General features: G+C 42.1%; 1 protein-coding gene, 1 long non-coding RNA gene and 1 other non-coding gene across 5 annotated transcripts in view; 1 reads left to right on the forward strand and 2 right to left on the reverse strand.

Annotated features, from left to right (window-relative positions):
• GINS1 (GINS complex subunit 1) lies at window positions 1-16,217 on the forward strand. 2 transcript variants are annotated; one of them, XM_070381349.1, is made up of 8 exons: window positions 78-233; window positions 748-889; window positions 4,412-4,476; window positions 6,864-6,962; window positions 7,521-7,611; window positions 9,996-10,112; window positions 12,289-12,363; window positions 14,016-16,217. In XM_070381349.1, exons 3-8 carry the CDS (start codon window positions 4,442-4,444, stop codon window positions 14,082-14,084), a joined length of 486 nt encoding a protein of 161 aa, XP_070237450.1. In that variant the 5' UTR covers window positions 78-233; window positions 748-889; window positions 4,412-4,441; the 3' UTR covers window positions 14,085-16,217. The 2 variants fall into 2 exon arrangements, with proteins under 2 accessions (XP_070237449.1, XP_070237450.1); XM_070381348.1 differs by lacking the exon at window positions 748-889 and having other exon boundaries at window positions 1-233.
• Window positions 6,610-6,682, reverse strand: TRNAE-UUC (transfer RNA glutamic acid (anticodon UUC)). The gene has a single exon. It is a non-coding gene; the product is annotated as a tRNA-Glu (tRNA).
• LOC138990423 (uncharacterized) overlaps window positions 12,385-19,676 on the reverse strand; it is a 23,666-nt gene continuing 16,374 nt past the window's right edge. For both annotated transcript variants that reach the window (XR_011466527.1, XR_011466526.1), the window contains one exon: window positions 12,385-13,568. This is a non-coding gene — a long non-coding RNA (uncharacterized lncRNA). The remainder of the gene's footprint in view (window positions 13,569-19,676) is intronic.

Here is a 19,676-nt window from a genome sequence, read left to right on the forward strand (position 1 = left end):
CAATGTTCTCCTATTAGTCGCCATTTTGGCGCCAAAACGGGGCGGAGGCGGGGTCGGCACTGCGCGCGCCTGGGAACAATAGGAGCCGAAGCAGTAGGAAATAGTGAGGTGGTACTTTGGCTGAGAGCCTGTGGTCCAAAGGGCCCGGTGCCTGGGCCATGTTCTGCGAGAAGGCCATGGAGCTGGTCCGGGAGCTGCACCGCGCGGCCGAGGGAAGGCTGCCTGCTTTCAACGTGAGGGCGGGGTCCTCCCCAGGGCTCTTCTCGGGCTGCACAACCCGGAGCGGGATGGCGGGTGTGCCTGTGGTTCCCCTCCATGGTTGTGGGAAGGTCGTGGGCAGGTCGGTTTTGGTGGCTTCCCGCGAGCGCAGGGGTTGCCGCCACTCTCCTCGCGCCCCCGACCCCCGCCCTGGTCTCCCGCCGCCGCCGCCGGCGTCCTCGTAGCTGCGGTGCGCGCGGGCTGGGCGGTGGGCGTCTCGCCCCGGTGAGGCGCAGAGAGATCGGGAAACGGGGTGCTAGAGTTCAGGTGTGAGTTACACCGGGAAGGTGTGGACCGGCGTAGCCCGGGCGTTAGGGCCGCGCCCTGAGGGCTGCAGTGAGTGTAGCCCCACCGGGGAGCCGGCCGTGCAAATCCCCTCCCCTCCCCGCCGGGGAAGGGCAGGCAGCAAGGGGTCTCCGGGGCCGGGAGGTTTGCTCGTCACTACAAGGCATTTCAGAGGAGCGACGGGATTACTCTGTGTTTTGATAGCTGTCGCAGCACTTTGGGGAATGGACCGGATAGAAGAAAGACTGGTTCTGAGTGGGTTATAAATAGACCACAGAAGAGAATGGATGTGGTCCACAGCCCGGTCGGGGGGCCCTGAACACCGTGTCCTAAGACGACAGGACTGGTAGGTACGAGGACAGGGGTGGAGGTGAGAGGAGTAGCCGGGGAGTGGAGAGACCGTCGCCTCTGGAGGCTTCACTCAGGTAGCAGAGTAAACATCTGGCGGTCAGCAGAAGAGCTTCTGGGTAAGGTGAGTTTTGAACAATCAAGAGCAGTTAGTCTGACCTTGGGTTATTTAACAAATGGGGAAACTGAGCTGCTGGAATTAAGGATCAAGTTAAAGGGCTTGTCTGAACTTGGGGCGTGTTGGAAGCGGAGCCTCAACTTGAACAGTTTTCTTGAACAGATTTCCAGTCTGTTATTCTTGCAACTTCAGGCAGTTACCTTATCTAAAAAGGAGACCACAGCGGGAGGTTCACTGGAGACACAGAACGCAGAGGGGTTGTTGTTGCTGTTGTTCAGTCCGTAAGTCATGCCCCAGTATTTGTGACCCCATGGACTGCAGCAGGCCAGGCTTCCCTGTCCTTCACTGTCTCCCTGACTTTGCTCAAATTCATGTCCATTGGGTCAGTTATGTCATCCAACCATTTCACCCTCTGTAGCCCCCTTCTGTTTCGTCGTACCCTCAATCTTTCCCAGCATCAGGGTCTTTTCCAATGAATCAGCTCTTTACATCAGGTGGCCAAAGTATTGGAGCTTCAGCATCGGCATTATTCCTTCCAAGGAATATTCAGGGTTGATTTCCTTTAGGATTGACTGGTTTGATTTCCTTGCTGCCCAAGGGACTCTCAAGAGTCTTCTCTAGCACCAAAATTGAAAAGCATCAGTTCTTGGGTGCTCAGCCTCCTTTATGGTCCAACTCTCATATCCGTACATGACTACTGGAAAAACCGTAGCTTTGACTATAGGGCCCTTTGTCTGCAAAGTGGTGCCTCTGCTTTTTAAAACGCTCTATAGGCTTGTCATAGCTTTTCTTCCAAGGAGCAAGGGTCTTTTAATTTCATGGCTGCAGTCACCATCTGCAGTGACTTAGGAGCCCAAGAAGATAAATTCTGCCCCTGATTCCATTTTTTCTCCATCTGTTTGCCATGAAGTTATGAGACCAGGTACCATGATCTTAGTTTTATGAATGCTGAGTTTTAAGCCAGATGTTTGAGAGGGGTGTGGGAAGACATAGGAAGGAACCAGCCCAAAGGCGCAGAGACTTCCCACAGGTGCTGGCTTTTCAGACTGATAGTCCAGCTGTCTTTTTCGCTCAGATTTTAAGTGTTGGTTTCTTAGAAGTGTAAAATCCTGGCTTTTCTGGGTCTTAGACTGCACCTTTTCTTGCAGTCGTGCCTGCCTTTGGGGACTGGCCACTGGGACAGCTTAGCTGGGTTAGACTAAGAATTGATCTTGATCTGATTGACCCCTAACACCCTTGACCAACACATGCTTTCGAGAATCATTCCTCCCCAGCAGATGGTAGCTGGTTTAGAGCAGGGACTCTGCCTTGTTTATCCCAGAATCCCTCATGGTTAGGTGCTGTGTTTGACAAACTAGAATGATGCACTTTGGATATGCAGAACTGATAATCATTTGAGACTTTAGGAAAATTATCTTGAGTTCCCAGGGGCTTACAGCTGGAGGTGGGAGCACAAAATGATACAACTCCCAGTGTAAATTTTAAAAATCTAAGTCTTAAATAAAATTTTAAATCTAAGAACTTGGTTATATCTTTACAAGTTTATTTCATGCTTGTCTTTTGTATACCTGCCGATCTCCTAATTGTGCAAGAGTTTCAGCTGTTCCTTAAATAATATTTGTGATAAAAGGAATATTTAACTGAATTCTAGTAAATCAGACTTTTCCATGATATCTTTTTAACCAGTTGATGAAAGAAAAAGTAGAAGTCATGCTTTCATTTTCCATTAGAAATGATTTCTTACATTCAAGCAGGGTTAGGTAGTGTAATTTTGTAATTACAGCAGTAGTGCTAAAACATTTTTGCTAGTGCATATATTTTGGCTCTAAAGTAGATGGGTTGCTTATCGTTGTTTTGTATGGAGGTTTTGTGTGTGTGTGTGTGTGTTTTTGGTTGTCATTGTTATAGAATTATTGGGTTTTGTGTGTGTGTGTGTAAAAATTTTAATTGAAATGTAGTTTATTTACAGTGTTTCAGGTGTAGGGGTTGCTTTTTGACAGACATTGTATAACATTTATGAATTTTATAATTCTAACGTTTTTATCCTTCCAAGGGAAGTTTTTTAGAAATTTGCCCAAGTAGGTAGCAGAAAAACTCCTCTGACCTTTCTGTTTTCTATCCTAGCAGTGTGTAGGTTTTGGGGGGGTTTTTTGGGTAATAACCTTTTAAGATTCTTTTCCAATAAATAACAAGTTATTTACATGCTTTTGTCATGTGTTATTACTTCTGTAGACTGTTGGTTTTTTGTCATTAGTTTTACTGAGGTATAATTTATATATAATACAGTACACATTTTAATAGATCTTTGAGTTTTGACAAATGTATACAATCCTTGTAACCAGCAACCCAACCAAGATTTCTGCTATCCCAAGGATTCCCTTTTCTCTTTTGTGGCACTAGCTACCTCCCATCTGCAGCCCTAGGCAACCAAGGATTTTCCTTCCCCTACAGATTATATTTGTCTCTTTCATTGTATTTCTGGAGTCAGCATGCCAGGAATTGCAAACTTTTCTGTACCGGGCCAGTTAGAAGCATACAGTATGTACTCCTTTCTGTCTGACTTCTCAGCCCAGTCTGTTGACTGTGTATTTTGTTGGCAATTCATTTTTTTTTTTTTTTTAATTGTGGTAAACAATACATAACTTAAACTTTGCCATTTCTAACCATTTTTCTGTGTACATTTCAGAGTGGCATTAATTATGTTATTAATTATGTTTCCAAAGCTATCACCCCTATTTCCAAAGCTTTTTCATAACCCCAAATAAACTCTATAGCCTTTAAGCAGTAACTCCCCACTCCTTCCCCCTCAGCCTGGTAACCTCTAATCTACTTTGTTTCTATGAGTTTGCCTATTCTAGACATTTCAGATAAGTGGAATCATACAGTATTTGTCCTTTTCTGTCTGGCTTATTTCACTAAGCAGTGTTTTCGAAGTTCATGTTGTCGTATGTATCAGCACTTCTTTTTTTGACTGAGTAATATTCCATTGAATGGACATACCGTTTTGGCTTATCTGTTCATCAATTGGACATATGGATTGTTTCCACTTTTTGGCTGTTATGAATAATGCTGCTCTGCATATTTGTGCATAAGTTTTTGTATGAACTTAGGTTTGCAGTTTTCTTGAGTGTATACCTAGAAGAGGAATTACTGGATAATATGGTAATTCTAAATTTAACTTTTTGTGGATCCACACGGCTGTTTTCTATAGGGCTGTACCATTTTGCATTCCAACCTGCATTGTAGAAGGGTTCCAGTTTCTCCCCATCCTCTCCAACACTTGTTATTATAGCCATCTTAGTAGGTGTGGAAGGACTATTGGTTTTTCATAAGGTACATAAGCATAAAGTATTGCTACAAACTTGGTGGGGGAATTAATGAGTATAATTTTATATGTTCCAGGAAGATGGACTGAGGCAAGTTCTGGAGGAGATGAAAGCTTTATACGAGCAAAACCAATCTGATGTGTAAGTTGGTAAGCTTGATATTTTAAAAGAATTTAAGAAATACAGTGTTGAAGTCAGATCATCTTAATATTCATATCTAAAAAGATATGATTTGGTTTTTTTAATTCTCTGTGACCCTGATCATACCCTAGCTATACAGAAGTAGGATTTGTGTTAATGATTGTTATGTCTGTAGGGACCAAATAGAGCTTGGCACATGGTAGGTGTTTGATAAATAGTTACTGTTTGACTGGTGTGACTTGAAAGGATTTAGGATGGATCCAAAAGATATGAGACAGGAGCAAGTAACAGACCTAACAAGTGAAGTGTATTGTTTCCATCAGGTGAGGCCTTACTGGTTTAAAGGGAGAACAGGCAGTTTGCAAATTTAGCAGGAGCAGCAGTGACTTCCAAAAGCTTGAGTGAAATTCCCTGGGAATTCGTGCTGCAGAACATTACAGCTTGGTAGGTTAAAGGGTTCTGGAGTTGCAGACTATTTAGAGCCAACCATGGTAGTTGGCACAGTGGAGAATCTGGGTTGAACAACAGACTTCAGAGGATCCTGTGACTGGGTGAAGAATAAGACGCAAGAGTACTGACTGCTGGAGGAAAAATGAGTTATTGAGAGCTCAACCTGGAGAGAAGTCTGTCTGCAACATGAGATTTCATCCTTGGCCTTGTTAGGTAGTGTTTTCATCAGTTAGTTAGACATAGAAATCAGTAGCATGTTGTTAAGGTTTGTGGATTACACAGAAGAGTAGAAACACTTTGCAGTGACTGTGTTTAATGGTAGATACCGATGAACGAGGAACTGGTGTGCAAGAGGTCTGCAGTAAATGTAAAGGAAATGGAAAGTCCTGAACTCAGGTTCCCAAGTCATTCATTTGTTCATGCAACAGATATGCACTCAACAGTTATGAGCTGAAACAGCAGAAATCAAGAGGGTAAAACCAAAATTTTCTCCCTCTGGGTGAAGGACCCTAAAGTGCAAACATAGTTGAAGATCAAGAACTATTTCTTGGATGGGTGGAGGAGCATTTGACTTTAGAGTCCTTATCTCACTTTATGAGAATGAGGATTTGGAAGGATTTGATACCATAGAAAGAGGTAAACCAGGTGGGACTACCAGTTGTGAAGAGAGTAATGCACTGAAAATATTAGTAGATTGAGAAATCCTGGAAATTGTCTCCAAGGAAGAGACACTTCAGCTGGAGCCTGAATAAGTAGGTTTTAGTGAGGAAGTAATTGTGGGCACAGAGCATTTCTAGTTGGAAGAAACAGCATGTGCAAAGGCCCTGAGTCATGAAAGAGGGTGGGATGCTCAGGGACCTGATCATTACCGAAGGCCAGTGTGGCTGAAACTTACTGAGCAGGCAAAGGGCGACACCAGGTGAGATTTTTAAGCATGTGGGGGAGGTGGTGGCATGTTTGTGTTCTAACAATCACCCTGGCCGCCATGTGGACAGTGGATGGTGGGACTGAGAGGGAATATGGTGGTCATGCAGGTGATAAGAAGGGTGAGCCAGACTAGGGGAAAAGAGAACAGTTTATAGACCTATTTAGGAGGTAACTGAACAGGCCTTGGTCCAGTAAGGGAATGACTTTCCTGTATTTATACCATTGGGAAATTCGTGATCCCCAAAAATTCTGTGCCCTATCCTCCTAGTTTGGTTCTGGGCAGGACAGTCACTATTACCAGTTTCTGGTTAAAATTCTTTGTCAGAAGAAATCTATTCCTATTTAATTGCTCACATGGAAATGTGAATTTTTTAAGGAAGTTCTTGTGTATTTAACCAAATACTTTGATGTTAAGTTGGGTGTATTTTATTTGTGCTATTTCATTATAATCAAGAGCACACTATAAGCAACATGGAGAATAAATCTAACGTAGGATGAGAACATGATGTGAGGCCATAACCTTATGCCCCATGATACTTGATCTCCTGTCCCAGCATGCAAAAGGGATTCTAAAAAGTGAGCCAAAAAGTTGTCTTTTGGAGACAATGGAAATTAATCCGTGTGCAAAACACAATGTGCCACATGGCTAAACAAAACAATGGGAGTATGATCCTAGACAAATTAGTTAGGTATTTTAAATTTTTTTTTTTTTTTTTAAAGAATTTAAGTTTGTCCACACAGCTTGCAGGATCTTAGTTCCCTGACCAGGGACTGAACCTGTGCCCTCGGCAGTGAAAGTGCAGTGTCTTAACCACTGGACCATCAGGGAATTCCCTGGCTCTTTTCTATTTTATTCTGTTAGCAAAAGCTCCAATGTGGAGGCAGGTACTATTTAGGTAGGTTAACTACTGACATAAATGGCTAAAAACAAGTATGGAGTTAGTTGTTAGCTGATTTTGAAAATTTAACCTGTACTCAGTAGACATTCTTCTCCTTAAATGTTTTACCAGAAATGAAGCAAAGTCAAGTGGACGAGGTGATCTGATACCAACCATCAAGTTTCGACACTGTTCTTTGCTAAGAAATCAGCGCTGCACTGTAGCCTACCTGTGAGCGTCTCTGTGTTTGCCGGGGTGGCAGGGAGCAATGGAGGGTTCCCATCCAAGAGGGTATCAGCAATTCTTAGACTGGTCTCTCTTTTATGAGCATTCTGAATTTTCTCTTTCCACTTAAACGTTTTTTATCATGGAAAATTACAGTATTCTTAAAACTAGGGAATAATATTACAACCCCCCCAATGGAGCCATCATATAGGTCACAGTTCTTAACATTTTGCCATAATTGCTTCATCTTTTTTTATGTGTCTATGCTAAACATTAGACATTTTACCACTGAATAGTTTCATATGCATCGTTAAGAAATAAGGTCCTTTGGGGCCTTTTCTCACATGACCTCTGTATAATTCTCACACCTAGAGCAGTGAACATACCTTCACAGCATCCATCCAGTCTATTCTTATTTTCCACATTGTCCCGAAGGTGTCCTCTTACAGTGGTTTGTTTGCCTCTGGAATCAAATCAAAGTCCACATGTTACCTTCTGGTGGTTGAGTCTTAAGCCTCTCCTGATCAAGACAGCTTCTGATCCAATACCGTATTAATGTTCTAGGTATGACCGGCTGCTTCGGATTAGAGCACTCAGGTGGGAATATGGCAGTGTCTTGCCAAGTGCTTTACGATTTCACATGTCTGCTGAAGAAGTAAGTTAGCGTTCTTATTCAAATTTGTAAATTCAGAAACCGGCTGAGCTTCTGGCATTGTTTGCGGTGCTTTAGTCGCTAAGTCGTGTCCGACTCTTGTGATCCCATGGACTGTAGCCCGCCAGCCTCCTCTGTCCATGAGGATTCTCTAGGCAAGAATACTGGAGTGGGTTGCCAGTTCCTTCTCCAGGGGATCTTCCCAACCCAGGGATCGAACCTGGGTCTCCTGCATTGCAGGCAGATTCTTTACCAACTGAGCTATGAGGGAAGCCCCCTGGCATTGTTTTGTAATAGTATTTATAGTATTTGTCTTTTTGTTTTAACATTTGCTTTTCAGTAGTTTTTGGTCTGTTTGAGAATGGTAGGAGTAATTCTAAATGCTGTATGGAAAACTACTATTACTTAACAAAATAAAGGGTCCCGTTATATTAGCTGCTAGTGATCCATCAGTAGGATTCAAAACTGGCATTATTATTTGGAGGTTTTTCATAAAATATGTGTGTGTACATACTTTGCTTGGGGCTTCCCAGGTGGCGCTTGTAAAGAACTTGCCTGCCAGTGCAGGAGACGTAAGTGATGTGAGTTCTATCCTTGGGTCGGGAAGATCCCCTGGAGGAGGGCTTGGCAACCCACTCCAGTATTCTTGCCTGGATAATCCCACAGATGGAGGACCTTGGCAGGCTACAGTCCATAGAGTCACAGAGAATTGGACACGACTGAAGAGACTCCGCACGCACACACGTACTTTGCTTATCTTTGTGAATGTGTGATGAATTCTTGATTTATCCAGTCACTGAGGCACAATATTTAAGGACACAGGATTGAAGGCAAGCAAACTTGTGTAGAAACCTTGGCTCTATTTCTGTGAGATCCTAGGCAGGTGACTCCATCCCTCCCTGTGCCTAAATTCCCTCATTTACAAAGTGAAGGTCATAGCATCTGCTGCAGTGACTTCAGACACTAACTACCTAGTTAGACCAAACTTCATAGGTTAAGACTGCCCTTACTTCAGACGCCAGCCATGGTTTGGGGGTTCCCAGGGACACTCTCCCTTCTGACCAACTGGATACAAATTCAGAGGTTCCCATTCTCCCCCTCAGGTTTGAGGCTTTTAGCCTCTTGATATCATTGCAGAGAGAAGAGGGGAGCTAGAAGGAGGGCTCCATCACCTGTGATTCATTGCATCATGGTTTGATCAATCAGTGCAGCCTATGTCATGACACTCCAGAGTTGTGTAAGCTTCCCTGGTTGACACAACATCGTGTGCATTGTTCCACATCAGTGTGCCCAGAGGGTGGTGTGTCCTGATCCCTCAGGGTGCTGCTGCTGCTAAGTCACCTCAGTCGTGTCCGACTCTGTGTGACCCCATAGACGGCAGCCCACTAGGCTCCTCCGTCCCTGGGATTCTCCAGGCAAGAACACTGGAGTGGGTTGCCATTTCCTTCTCCAGTGCATGAAAGTGAAAAGTGAAAGTAAAGTCGCTCAGTCGTCCCCTTGGCGACCCCATGGACTGCAGCCTACCAGGCTCCTCTGTCTGTACTGGAGTGGGTTGCATCAAAGCTTCACATCTGGGACTCTCCTAGACCTCACCCTGGGTGTCTCTTCCTTTGGCTGGTTCTAATTTGTATTCCTTTCATTACAGTACAACAGTACTGTAATGTCAGGACAGTGCTTTCCTGGGTCCTGAGAGTCATTCTGGCAAAGTATTAAACCTGAGGGAGGGGTGTTCGTGTGTATGTATGCACGCACACACTTTACTAGTGAAGGTTATGAGGATGTTTTTCTGTACAGTCTTTTTGGAGTTATCTTGTTTTATCTTTCACAAAGATCTACAGTACTGGAATAGATTTTTGTGAATAATGTATGAGCCAAGTTGCATGTCTGTGGGGGGCTTTCTTTTAGTCTATTTGTCCTTGTACTGATTTGATACTGCTTGAATGTAAGTTTGTAATACTTCTTAAGTAAGTTTTCCCATTTTGTTCTTCTTTTTTCAAGTGTCTTGACTATTTTTGGCTTTTTGCATTTCCATGCAAATTTCAGACTCCTTTGTCAAGTTCGATTTTTTTAAAACAATTGGAGTTTTGATTGAGAATGACTTGGATCTATAGATCAGTTAACATTATTATAATACTGAATTGTCCAGTCCTTGAAAGTGGTATATCATTCTGCATTTGTAGGTACCAATATGCAGAATGACCAATACCTACTGTTCTCGGTACCAGTGCCTGGTTCATAATAGGCAATCAATAATATTTGTAGTTTGAATGAATGGTCATAGTAAAAATGCATGTGGGCATGTGTGCTGTTTTTGAAAGGTTTAGTGTACAGTTTCTGCAAATTTATTTTCTTACAGCTTTGTCAAATGGCCATCTTTATGTTTCCAGATGGACTGGTTCAATCGTTATAAAAAGTCCCTTGCTACCTACATGAGGTCATTGGGAGGAGACGAAGGTTTGGACATCACACAGGATATGAAACCCCCAAAAAGCCTATATATAGAAGTAAGTACACCTTTTAAAAAATGAGTGTTTCTTTGATGCATAGAGTGTGCTGACTTTTGTCCAAGGGAGGGGGGCATATGAATATACACTAGTGTATATAGGCATACCTTGGAGACACCACAGGTTTGGTTTCTGACTCACAATAAAGCAAATATTCACTAAAACATGTCACACAAATCTTTTGGTTTCCCAGTGCATGTAAAAGTTATGCTTACACTAGTCTATTGAGTACATGTTAGCATTATATACATATTTTTTTGCTAAAAAATCCTGCTATCTGACAATGCAGAGTTGACACAAATCTTGTTTGTGGGGGGAAAAAAATCAATATTAGAGAAGCGCAAAAAACAAATGAGAGGAAACATAAACCCAAGCCAAAACTTTTACCTGTAGGTGGTGGTGGGAACAGGACTGAACAGCTAAAAATTTTGGCTGTACCTGTTTTAAAAGTTTGGAAAACTCAGCAGTGGCCACAGGACTGGAAAAGGTCAGTTTTCATTCCAATCCCAAAGAAAGGCAATGCCAAAGAATGCTCAAACTACCGCACAATTGCACTCATCTCACACGCTAGTAAAGTAATGCTCAAAATTCTCTAAGCCAGGCTTCAGCAATACGTGAACCGTGAACTTCCTGATGTTCAAGCTGGTTTTAGAAAAGGCAGAGGAACCAGAGATCAAATTGCCAACATCCGCTGGATCATGGAAAAAGCAGGAGAGTTCCAGAAAAACATCTATTTCTGCTTTATTGACTATGCCAAAGCCTTTGCCTGTGTGGATCACAATAAACTGTGGAAAATTCTGAAAGAGATGGGAATACCAGACCACCTGACCTGCCTCGTAAGAAACCTGTGTGCAGGTCAGGAAGCAACAGTTAGAACTGGACATGGAACAACAGACTGGTTCCAAATAGGAAAAGGAGTACATCAAGGCTGTATATTGTCACCTTGCTTATTTAACTTACATGCAGAGTACATCATGAGAAACGCTGGGCTGGAAGAAGTACAAGCTGGAATCAAGACTGCCGGGAGAAATATCAATAACCTCAGATATGCAGATGACACCACCCTTATGGCAGAAAATGAAGAGTAACTAAAAAGCCTCTTGATGAAAGTGAAAGAGGAGAGTGAAAAAGTTGGCTTAAAGCTCAACATTCAGAAAACGAAGATCATGGCATCTGGTCCCATCACTTCATGGCAAATAGATGGGGAAACAGTGGAAACAGTGTCAGACTTTATTTTTTGGGGCTCCAAAATCACTGCAGATGGTGACTGCAGCCATGAAATTAAAAGATGCTTACTCCTTGGAAGAAAAGTTATGACCAATCTAGATAGCATATTGAAAAGCAGAGACATTACTTTGCCAACAAAGGTCCGTCTAGTCAAGGCTATGGTTTTTCCAGTGGTCATGTATGGATGTGAGAGTTGGACTGTGAAGAAAGCTGAGCGCCGAAGAATTGATGCTTTTGAACTGTGGTGTTGGAGAAGACTCTTGAGAGTCCATTGGACTGCAAGGAGATCCAACCAGTCCATTCTGAAGGAGATCAGCCCTGGGTGTTCTTTGGAAGGAATGATGCTAAAGCTGAAACTCCAGTACTTTGGCCACCTCATGCGAAGAGTTGACTCATTGGAAAACACTCTGATGCTGGGAGGGATTGGGGGCAGGAGGAGAAGGGGACGACAGAAGATGAGATGGCTGGATGGCATCACAGACTCGATGGACGTGAGATTGAGTGAACTCCGGGAGATGGTGATGGACAGGGAGGCCTGGCATGCTGCAATTCATGAGGTCGCAAAGAGTTGGACGCAACTGAGTGACTGAACTGAGCTGAACTTTAGAACCATATAAGTATCTTACATATTGTTAAAATGAAATCAAAGTGAGAAACCAACCCAAAACTCTCTTTGGCAGCTCCTTCAGTTTCCTTGCTGTCAGTGCTGACCTACACATATATTCAGAGATTTGCCAGTTTTCTTCCTTGCCATCAGTGGACATTGGAACTAGTGGACACGGGAACCACTAGTATGCCTCAGAAAGGAATACTAAGCCTAACTACACAGAGAAGGAGCACACAGAGCCTAAGACTTCCTGTAGGTACATGTACAGTCCCCAGATACTTGATGGTTACTTCATAATAAAAAATAATTTAGATATTATAAAACATCAGTTTTTCTTTTCAGGTGCGGTGTCTAAAAGACTACGGAGAATTTGAAGTTGAGGATGGTACTTCAGTGCTATTAAAAAAAAATAGCCAGGTATTTACTGTCTTAGGATACTTTAAATTTTGTAAGAGTATTGAATGATGGAAATGTTCAGTAGCTAAATAAATATCACCTTGCCATGATCATTTGTGTCATAGGCATTAAGTTTATCATAATATATTCTTTTATCCTTTTTCTAAAGACTTTAAGCAAACGTTGCATATAGTAAGAAAGGGTTAATACCGCTGACCCTTAAACATCATGTAGGGATTCTGGGTGCAGTCAGACTGTCTGCTCCCCATAGGCTCTAGGTGCACGGGCTTTTGTGGTGGCAGCACACAGGTTTGGTAGTTGTGGCGTGTGGGCTCTAGGGTTTGTGGGCAGAAGCCTTCCTCTTGATGAGACTTGGTCTCTCAGTGTCACTCTAAAACTGGGGTAACTTAAAAGCATCAGCTACTGTAGTGGACATTAAGAGGCTTCTAACATGTCTGAGCACATCAGAAATAAGTTTTCTATAAAATCTGTGTTATAGATCACCCACATAATGTGAAATATTAATAGGGAAACATTTTCCTACCATATAGTCCTTTATTCTTGACTCTATGGGGCATGTTTCCCATTGCCCAGAAATGAGAACAAATGTCTTAGTAGACATTGGAATAACTGTTCAGTGAACAACTCCATTGGTTTTTTTTTTTTTCTTTCTTTCTTTTTTTACATTTCATAGTTGTAAGACTTAAAAAATTCAGTTAGGTTAGACATCAGTCCTCGGCCCATGGGTCTTCATGACTGGTTGGCAGGAGTTTCTTTGGTCATGGGTCCCACGTGAGGCCTTGAGTTTGTGAAAAACTGTCAGGCACACAGTGCTGCTGAAGTAGCGTCCGCTTCCTTGAGTACTTGCCGTACTCTCTCCTTCAGTTCACCTTCTAGAGTTCTCTACGCTGCACTTTCTAACGCACTGTTTTTCATTTTTACTCAAATATCTGTGTCTGTCTAGTCTTTGAGGTTTCTTTGGTCACCTGTGAGCTTGAAAAGTCTTCCTGCCTCACTCCCTGCACCTCCCCGCTCCAGAATTTAGTAAATGTTCCCTTCTGTGTTAAGCCTTGCTGTTTGGGAGGGAATGAGACCAGGAGATGCCATTCCACCTCAGAATGAGAGCAGTGTGCTCTCTGGAGACATGGAGGATGAGCTTTAGCTGGGCACCATCTTCCTCAACACACAGCGTGTGGTCAGCATCCATAGGTTACAAAGACTTCATCCTTGAAAAATATGGGAGAAAAGTTGCACTGTTAGTAAAGGAATGACTGTTCAGACATAGATCCTCAAGAGGTTTAATGGAGAAGACACTCCTTCCATTTGCCTTAGTGAACTGTTGCCACATCCCTTGTAGTCTGTGGCCCAGATCACCTACGTGGCTTTCCTGTGCATAAATCTAAAAATGCGAACGCTAAGGAAAATACCTACTAGAATTCAGAAGTCTTTAGTTTAAATTTAATTTAAAGTATGAATTTGTTTATAAAATTCAGATTTTAGTACAGCTCTAAGTAACATCAATTTCAGTTGATGAAAACAGCAAATATAAGCTTAGCTTTTAACTACTTCGCTGGTGCAGTTTGAAATATTCAGCATGCATTGCTGCTTTTTAATGACACGACATGTAATTTAAAATAATGCTCTTCATTCCTCTTCCTCCCCCCACCCCTCAGCACTTTTTACCTCGGTGGAAGTGTGAGCAGCTGATTAGACAAGGCATTCTGGAGCACGTGCTGTCATGACCCCTGGCTGGATGGCTGTAAGACTCCCTCCTGGTGTGAGACTGCACCCAACCAAAGTCACTTCTCCACCTCCCCAAGGCCCACTGCTTTTTGGTTCTAAAATTGAGACATTATTTAACCAGGAATGCTTGGTGGAGGAGTATGGTTTCTTTTTTTTCTTTTCATTTGGATGTTAGTTTCTTTTTTATTTCATTTCTGAATATAATTCTGTTACCATCCATGGTAAACATGTTTGTGAATCTATGTTGTATGTTTGTACTTGAAGTATCGGTTCTCAAAAGAGAATTTGCACTCTGGCAGTACAGAGCCTCCACAGACATCCACCCTGCTGCCCACAGCTTTAGAGCGAAGTCTAAGATCAGGGTTCTAGCAGATGCTGTGCTTAAAGAGAATGCTTCCCGGCTAATATACAGCCATCTTCTCATTCTGTTCTCACAACGTGCAAGAGGTTTGATTTTGTATTGTATGGGATTCTCCCCTTTGTGTAGTAAGTTGTATCTGTAATCATAACGTTTCTACAATTCCCAAAATACTATCGTACGTTTTAGTTTCATGAAAGTAAACATTTGTTACATGTTCATCTCTTCTAAACACTGAGGAAGAGTTTCACTTGGATGTATAGGGAGGCCTCTTGTATTGTTGCTGGAAGTGTGCATTGTGCAAGCCAGGCAGCTGAATTTCTGAAGTTTGTGTTTCCAAATCATGGGCAGGTGGAGCTGGTGGTCTCTAAAGAGCACAGTGGACTTTGCCCATTTCCAGCAGTGGTGGCTGGTCTGGCTGGTGCCTGTCTGCAAGCTTGTGTCGCAGGATGTCCATTTTGGAAAGGGAAACTGAGATTGGGGCTAGGAAAGGAATTTTGTGCAATTTCCCCCCAAGAGTCACATTGACCAGAAACTCACATGAAGAGCTGATCAACTAAGTGGAGGGCAATTTCTACTGCCCAATAAAATGACAGGCATCAGAGAAGCACCAGGTGGTCCTACCTGCTGGTCAATGGCCTTTCTCCACCAGTCCCCTCCATGACCAGCCCAGTAATCTCAGAGACATTCAAGTTTAAAATACAGATAAACCCAGTACCTGGTACTCTCTGTGCAGTGCATTTCTTAAACGGGAATATTTCTGGCTAAAATTATACTCAAGTAGTCAAGCTATGGAGAGCCTCTACCTAGGGTGTGGGTCTGCATATTTTCACAACACACATATTAATACTTAGTCAGCAGGCAGCCCTTGGCAGATTCTTTTCCAAGCTGTGTGGCTCATAGGATCTGTTTCCTGACCAGAGATTGAACCTGTGCCCTGGGCATTGAAAGCACAGACCCCCTAAAATAATTCCTTCCATAGATTCATAGCCAGATCAGATTTTCATCTGAATCTCTGCCAATAAACAGTATGGAAAATTTCCCTAGTGAATGGGATGGATGATGTTTTAACTGTGCGTCAGTGGTCACTTCCCTTGCATTCTGCTCTTCCAAGCATGTGGAACCACGTGCGGGTGAGCCCAGAGCCCATGTGAGTCAGCTGTGAGGAGGAGCCTGCGGTAAAGGCCACTGCCCTGTGGCCAGCCCAGCATCATTCCTGTATATAAACCGTATGATGTACTTTTCTGATTCATTCCCAAAATAAAATAATAAGTATCTTTCTTACTTGAAGTAAATGTATACTGGTTCAAAAATTAAAATTTTGTAGGTTTTATTGATTTATGTTGATTGGTCCTATAGAGTTGTGGCTAGAATTTTAAAATACATGTTTTTTTATTTAAAGGTAATGAGTGCACAATTAAAAAGATAAAAGAAAACATACAGTGTAGAAAATGAAAGTAAGTTCCTGTTTTACCTACTAAATGCCACCATCCAGTGTGCCCACTGTTAACCGATTACAGATTTAAAGTACAATCCCATTTCAGGCGTTTTTCCAATGAAATACTTTCCAGTTTTTGTTCCTAATGTGAATGGAATCTTCTGTTATAATTTCTAACTGGTTTTGGATGATAAATATTAAAAAGCAGTAAATTATGATGACTTGGCCACTTTCCTATATAAAGTCATTTCTTTTTCACATTGATTTTGTCATCTGGAACTTTCAGAAAAATGTTGACTACTGCTGGTAATAGCTGGCAGCTTATCCTTTTCCTGACTCAACCTGAATGACACAGTCTTCTTCATCTCTCTACCCCATGCTTCTCCAGGAAAAACTCGTAAGACTTGTGGCCTCCCTCGGTGCAACCTGAAACTTCAAAATAAATTTAAAACCACAGTAAAACAATGGTAATTAACAAACATGATTTTTTCCAAGTGCACTTTTGGAACTTGAGTGATGATCATATATGGTTTCTCACTTAACTCCCTAAAGTTACGATTACATATATATAACTGTTGCACTGTCTTACAGTCCATTTGTAACATTCTTCTTGGCCATGGTGTGTTAACCATTCATTGAACTGCAAGATTTGATTTGCTGTTATTTTATTGTGGAATTTTGCAACTTTGAGTGATGCTGTTTTATAGCGCTTAGCAAGAGGGGATGGATGTGTGTGTGTATTCACATATGTCTGCTTTGTCGGTGTTTTCAGTCATCTGTTGCTATGAAACAGCTATCCAAACACAATGGCTTTAAACCACACCTCTCTTGACTTTCACAGTTCTGCAGGTTTGCCGGACTCAGCTGGGAGTTCCTGCAGATCTTGCTTGGGGTCCCTGATGCAGTTGCATTCCTCTGGTGACCTGACTTGGATGGCTTGGCCTCTGTTCTTCATGTGGGCCTCTTGCGAGGTTCTCTGCAGTGAGCTGATTGGGCTTCTTACCTGGCAGGTTGGGACCCTGCAGGGTTAAGAAGGTGGATGTGCGTGCTGCTAGTTTTCTGAATGACTAGGCCTGGTAGTGGACTAGCACCATTTTCTGCCAAATTCATTCAACCAATACAGCCCCAGGTGCTCAGAGTCAGTGAAGGCCACATGGACCACATAAATGCAGAACAGCAAGAGGCCCCGCCGTCAGATGGGGCGTCGGGGTTCTGGTGTCAGTTTTTAGTGCTGCACGTTCCTTTATCTATTTTTCATAGAAATGTACCTTTTAAAATAGCATTAATACCTATAGAACTATCTCAGTATGAATCTTCTTTGGAGAGAGATACTTGATGAATCTTTTCTTTAGTTTGAGGTCAAACTTTTCTACTTTTTCTTAAGTAAATTTCAGTTAGTCTTCTTTTCTAAACTTTTTAAATCTATATTTCAAAATGTATTATGGAATTTTTTTTCTTTTCACTACATATGATTATCCCTAATATGTGTCTGTCTTTGCTTTTTGGTCTTAGTCCATAACTAGAAGAAGTATCTGTAATAACACTGTATTAATCCTTTAGGAGGATTAATGTAGTGGAGGGAGGTGCTAATTTCACATGGTCTATTGCTTTTCACAATTGATGGTATTTTAGGATGAGCTGAATTCATTGTGTTTTGTAACTTTACAAAAACAATGTTTTAATATAGTACAAAATGTAGGAACAAAGAAGGTAGCTATCTACAAGTCAGACAGAGGCCTCAGGAAAAACAAACCTGCTAATAAGTTTGGGTTTCTAGCCTCCAGAATTGTAAGAAAATAAATTAATTTTGTTTCAGTCACCCAGTCTGTAATATTCTGTTTCGGCAGCCCCTGCAAAGGGCGTTTAGTATCTTTTTTTTTTTTTTTTTTTTATGTATTTCCCTAATTGAGAGACTTGAACAGTTTCCATCCTTTTGCTATTACAGACAGAGCTATATGAGTAACCTTATACATACATCATTTTACACATAAACAGCTTGGTGTGTAGGATAATTGTAATTTTGATGGGATTTGTAATTTTTATAGGAATTATAATTTGTTCTACACCAGAAATTATGAGAGTCATTCCCCCTAATCTTTGCCAACAGTATGTTATTTCCAGTTGGGGCTGTTAGAGAAAAGATACCAGGAACGTTGATGTACAAGTCTGTTATGGATGTGTATTTCTTTTCCTTTGGGCAAATAACTAGGAGTAAAATGGCTGGGTCTTAATGTAGGTGTGATTTTTTAACTTTTGAAGAAACTTCCAAACTCCTCCAAGGTGGTTGTGCATTTGCACTCCCACCAGCACTGTATGAGTTCCAGTTCTACATCCACTCCAATACTTAGTATGATTAGCCTTTTAAATTTTACCCATTCTAATAGGTGTGTAGTGCTATCTCACTGAGATTTTAATTTGTATTTCCCTAATGACTTAAACCTCAGTCCGTAGTTCATCAGGCACTCCATCTATCAGATCTAGTCCCTTAAATCTATTTCTCACTTCCACTGTATAATCATAAGGGATTTGATTTAGGTCATACCTGAATGGTCTAGTGGTTTTCCCTACTTTCTTCAATTTAAGTCTGAATTTGGCAATAAGGAGTTCATGGTCTGAGCCACAGTCAGCTCCCGGTCTTGTTTTTGCTGACTGTATAGAGCTTCTCCATCTTTGGCTGCAAAGAATATAATCAATCTGATTTCGGTGTTGAGCATCTGGTGATGTCCATGTGTAGAGTCTTCTCTTGTGTTGTTGGAAGAGGGTGTTTGCTATGACCAGTGCGTTCTCTTGGCAAAACTCTATTAGCCTTTGCCCTGCTTCATTCTGTATTCCAAGGCCAAATTTGCCTGTTACTCCAGGTGTTTCTTGACTTCCTGCTTTTGCAGTCCAGTACCCTATAATGAAAAGGACATTTTTGGGGGGTGTTAATTCTAAAAGGTCTTGTAGGTCTTCATGGAAACGTTCAACTTCAGCTTATTCAGCGTTACTGGTTGGGGCATAGACTTGGATTACTGTGATACTGAATGGTTTGCCTTGGAAATGAACAGAGATCATTCTGTCGTTTTTGAGACTTCATCCAAGTACTGCATTTCGGACTCTTGTTGACCATGATGGCTATTCCATTTCCTCTAAGGGATTCCTGCCCGCAGTAGTAGATATAATAGTCATCTGAGTTAAATTCACCCATTCCAGTCCATTTTAGTTTGCTGATTCCTAGAATGTCAGCGTTCACTCTTGCCATCTCCTGTTTGACCACTTCCAATTTGCCTTGGAGATGGTGACTGCAGCCATGAAATTAAAAGACGCTTACTCCTTGGAAGAAAAGTTATGACCAACCTAGATAGCATATTGAAAAGCAGGGACATTATTTTGCCAACAAAGGTCTGTCTAGTAAAGGCTATGGTTTTTCCAATGGTCATGCATGGATGTGAGAGTTGGACTGTGAAGAAGCTGAGCGCCGAAGAATTGATGCTTTTGAACTGTGGTGTTGGAGAAGACTCTTGAGAGTCCCTTGGACTGCAAGGAGATCCAACCAGTCCATTCTGAAGGAGATCAGCCCTGGGTGTTCTTTGGAAGGAATGATGCTGAAGCTGAAACTCCAATACTTTGGCCACCTGATGTGAAGAACTGACTCATTTGAAAAGACCCTAATGCTGGGAAAGATTGAAGGCGGAAGGAGAAGGGGATGACAGAGAATGAGATGGTTGGGTGGCATCACCGACTCAACGGACATGAGTTTGTGTAAGCTCTGGGAGTTGGTGATGGACAGGGAGGCCTGGCATGCTGCAGTCCATG

This window comes from Bos mutus, chromosome 13 (genome assembly GCF_027580195.1).
Source record: "Bos mutus isolate GX-2022 chromosome 13, NWIPB_WYAK_1.1, whole genome shotgun sequence".
In the NCBI taxonomy this organism is placed as follows: domain Eukaryota; kingdom Metazoa; phylum Chordata; class Mammalia; order Artiodactyla; family Bovidae; genus Bos; species Bos mutus.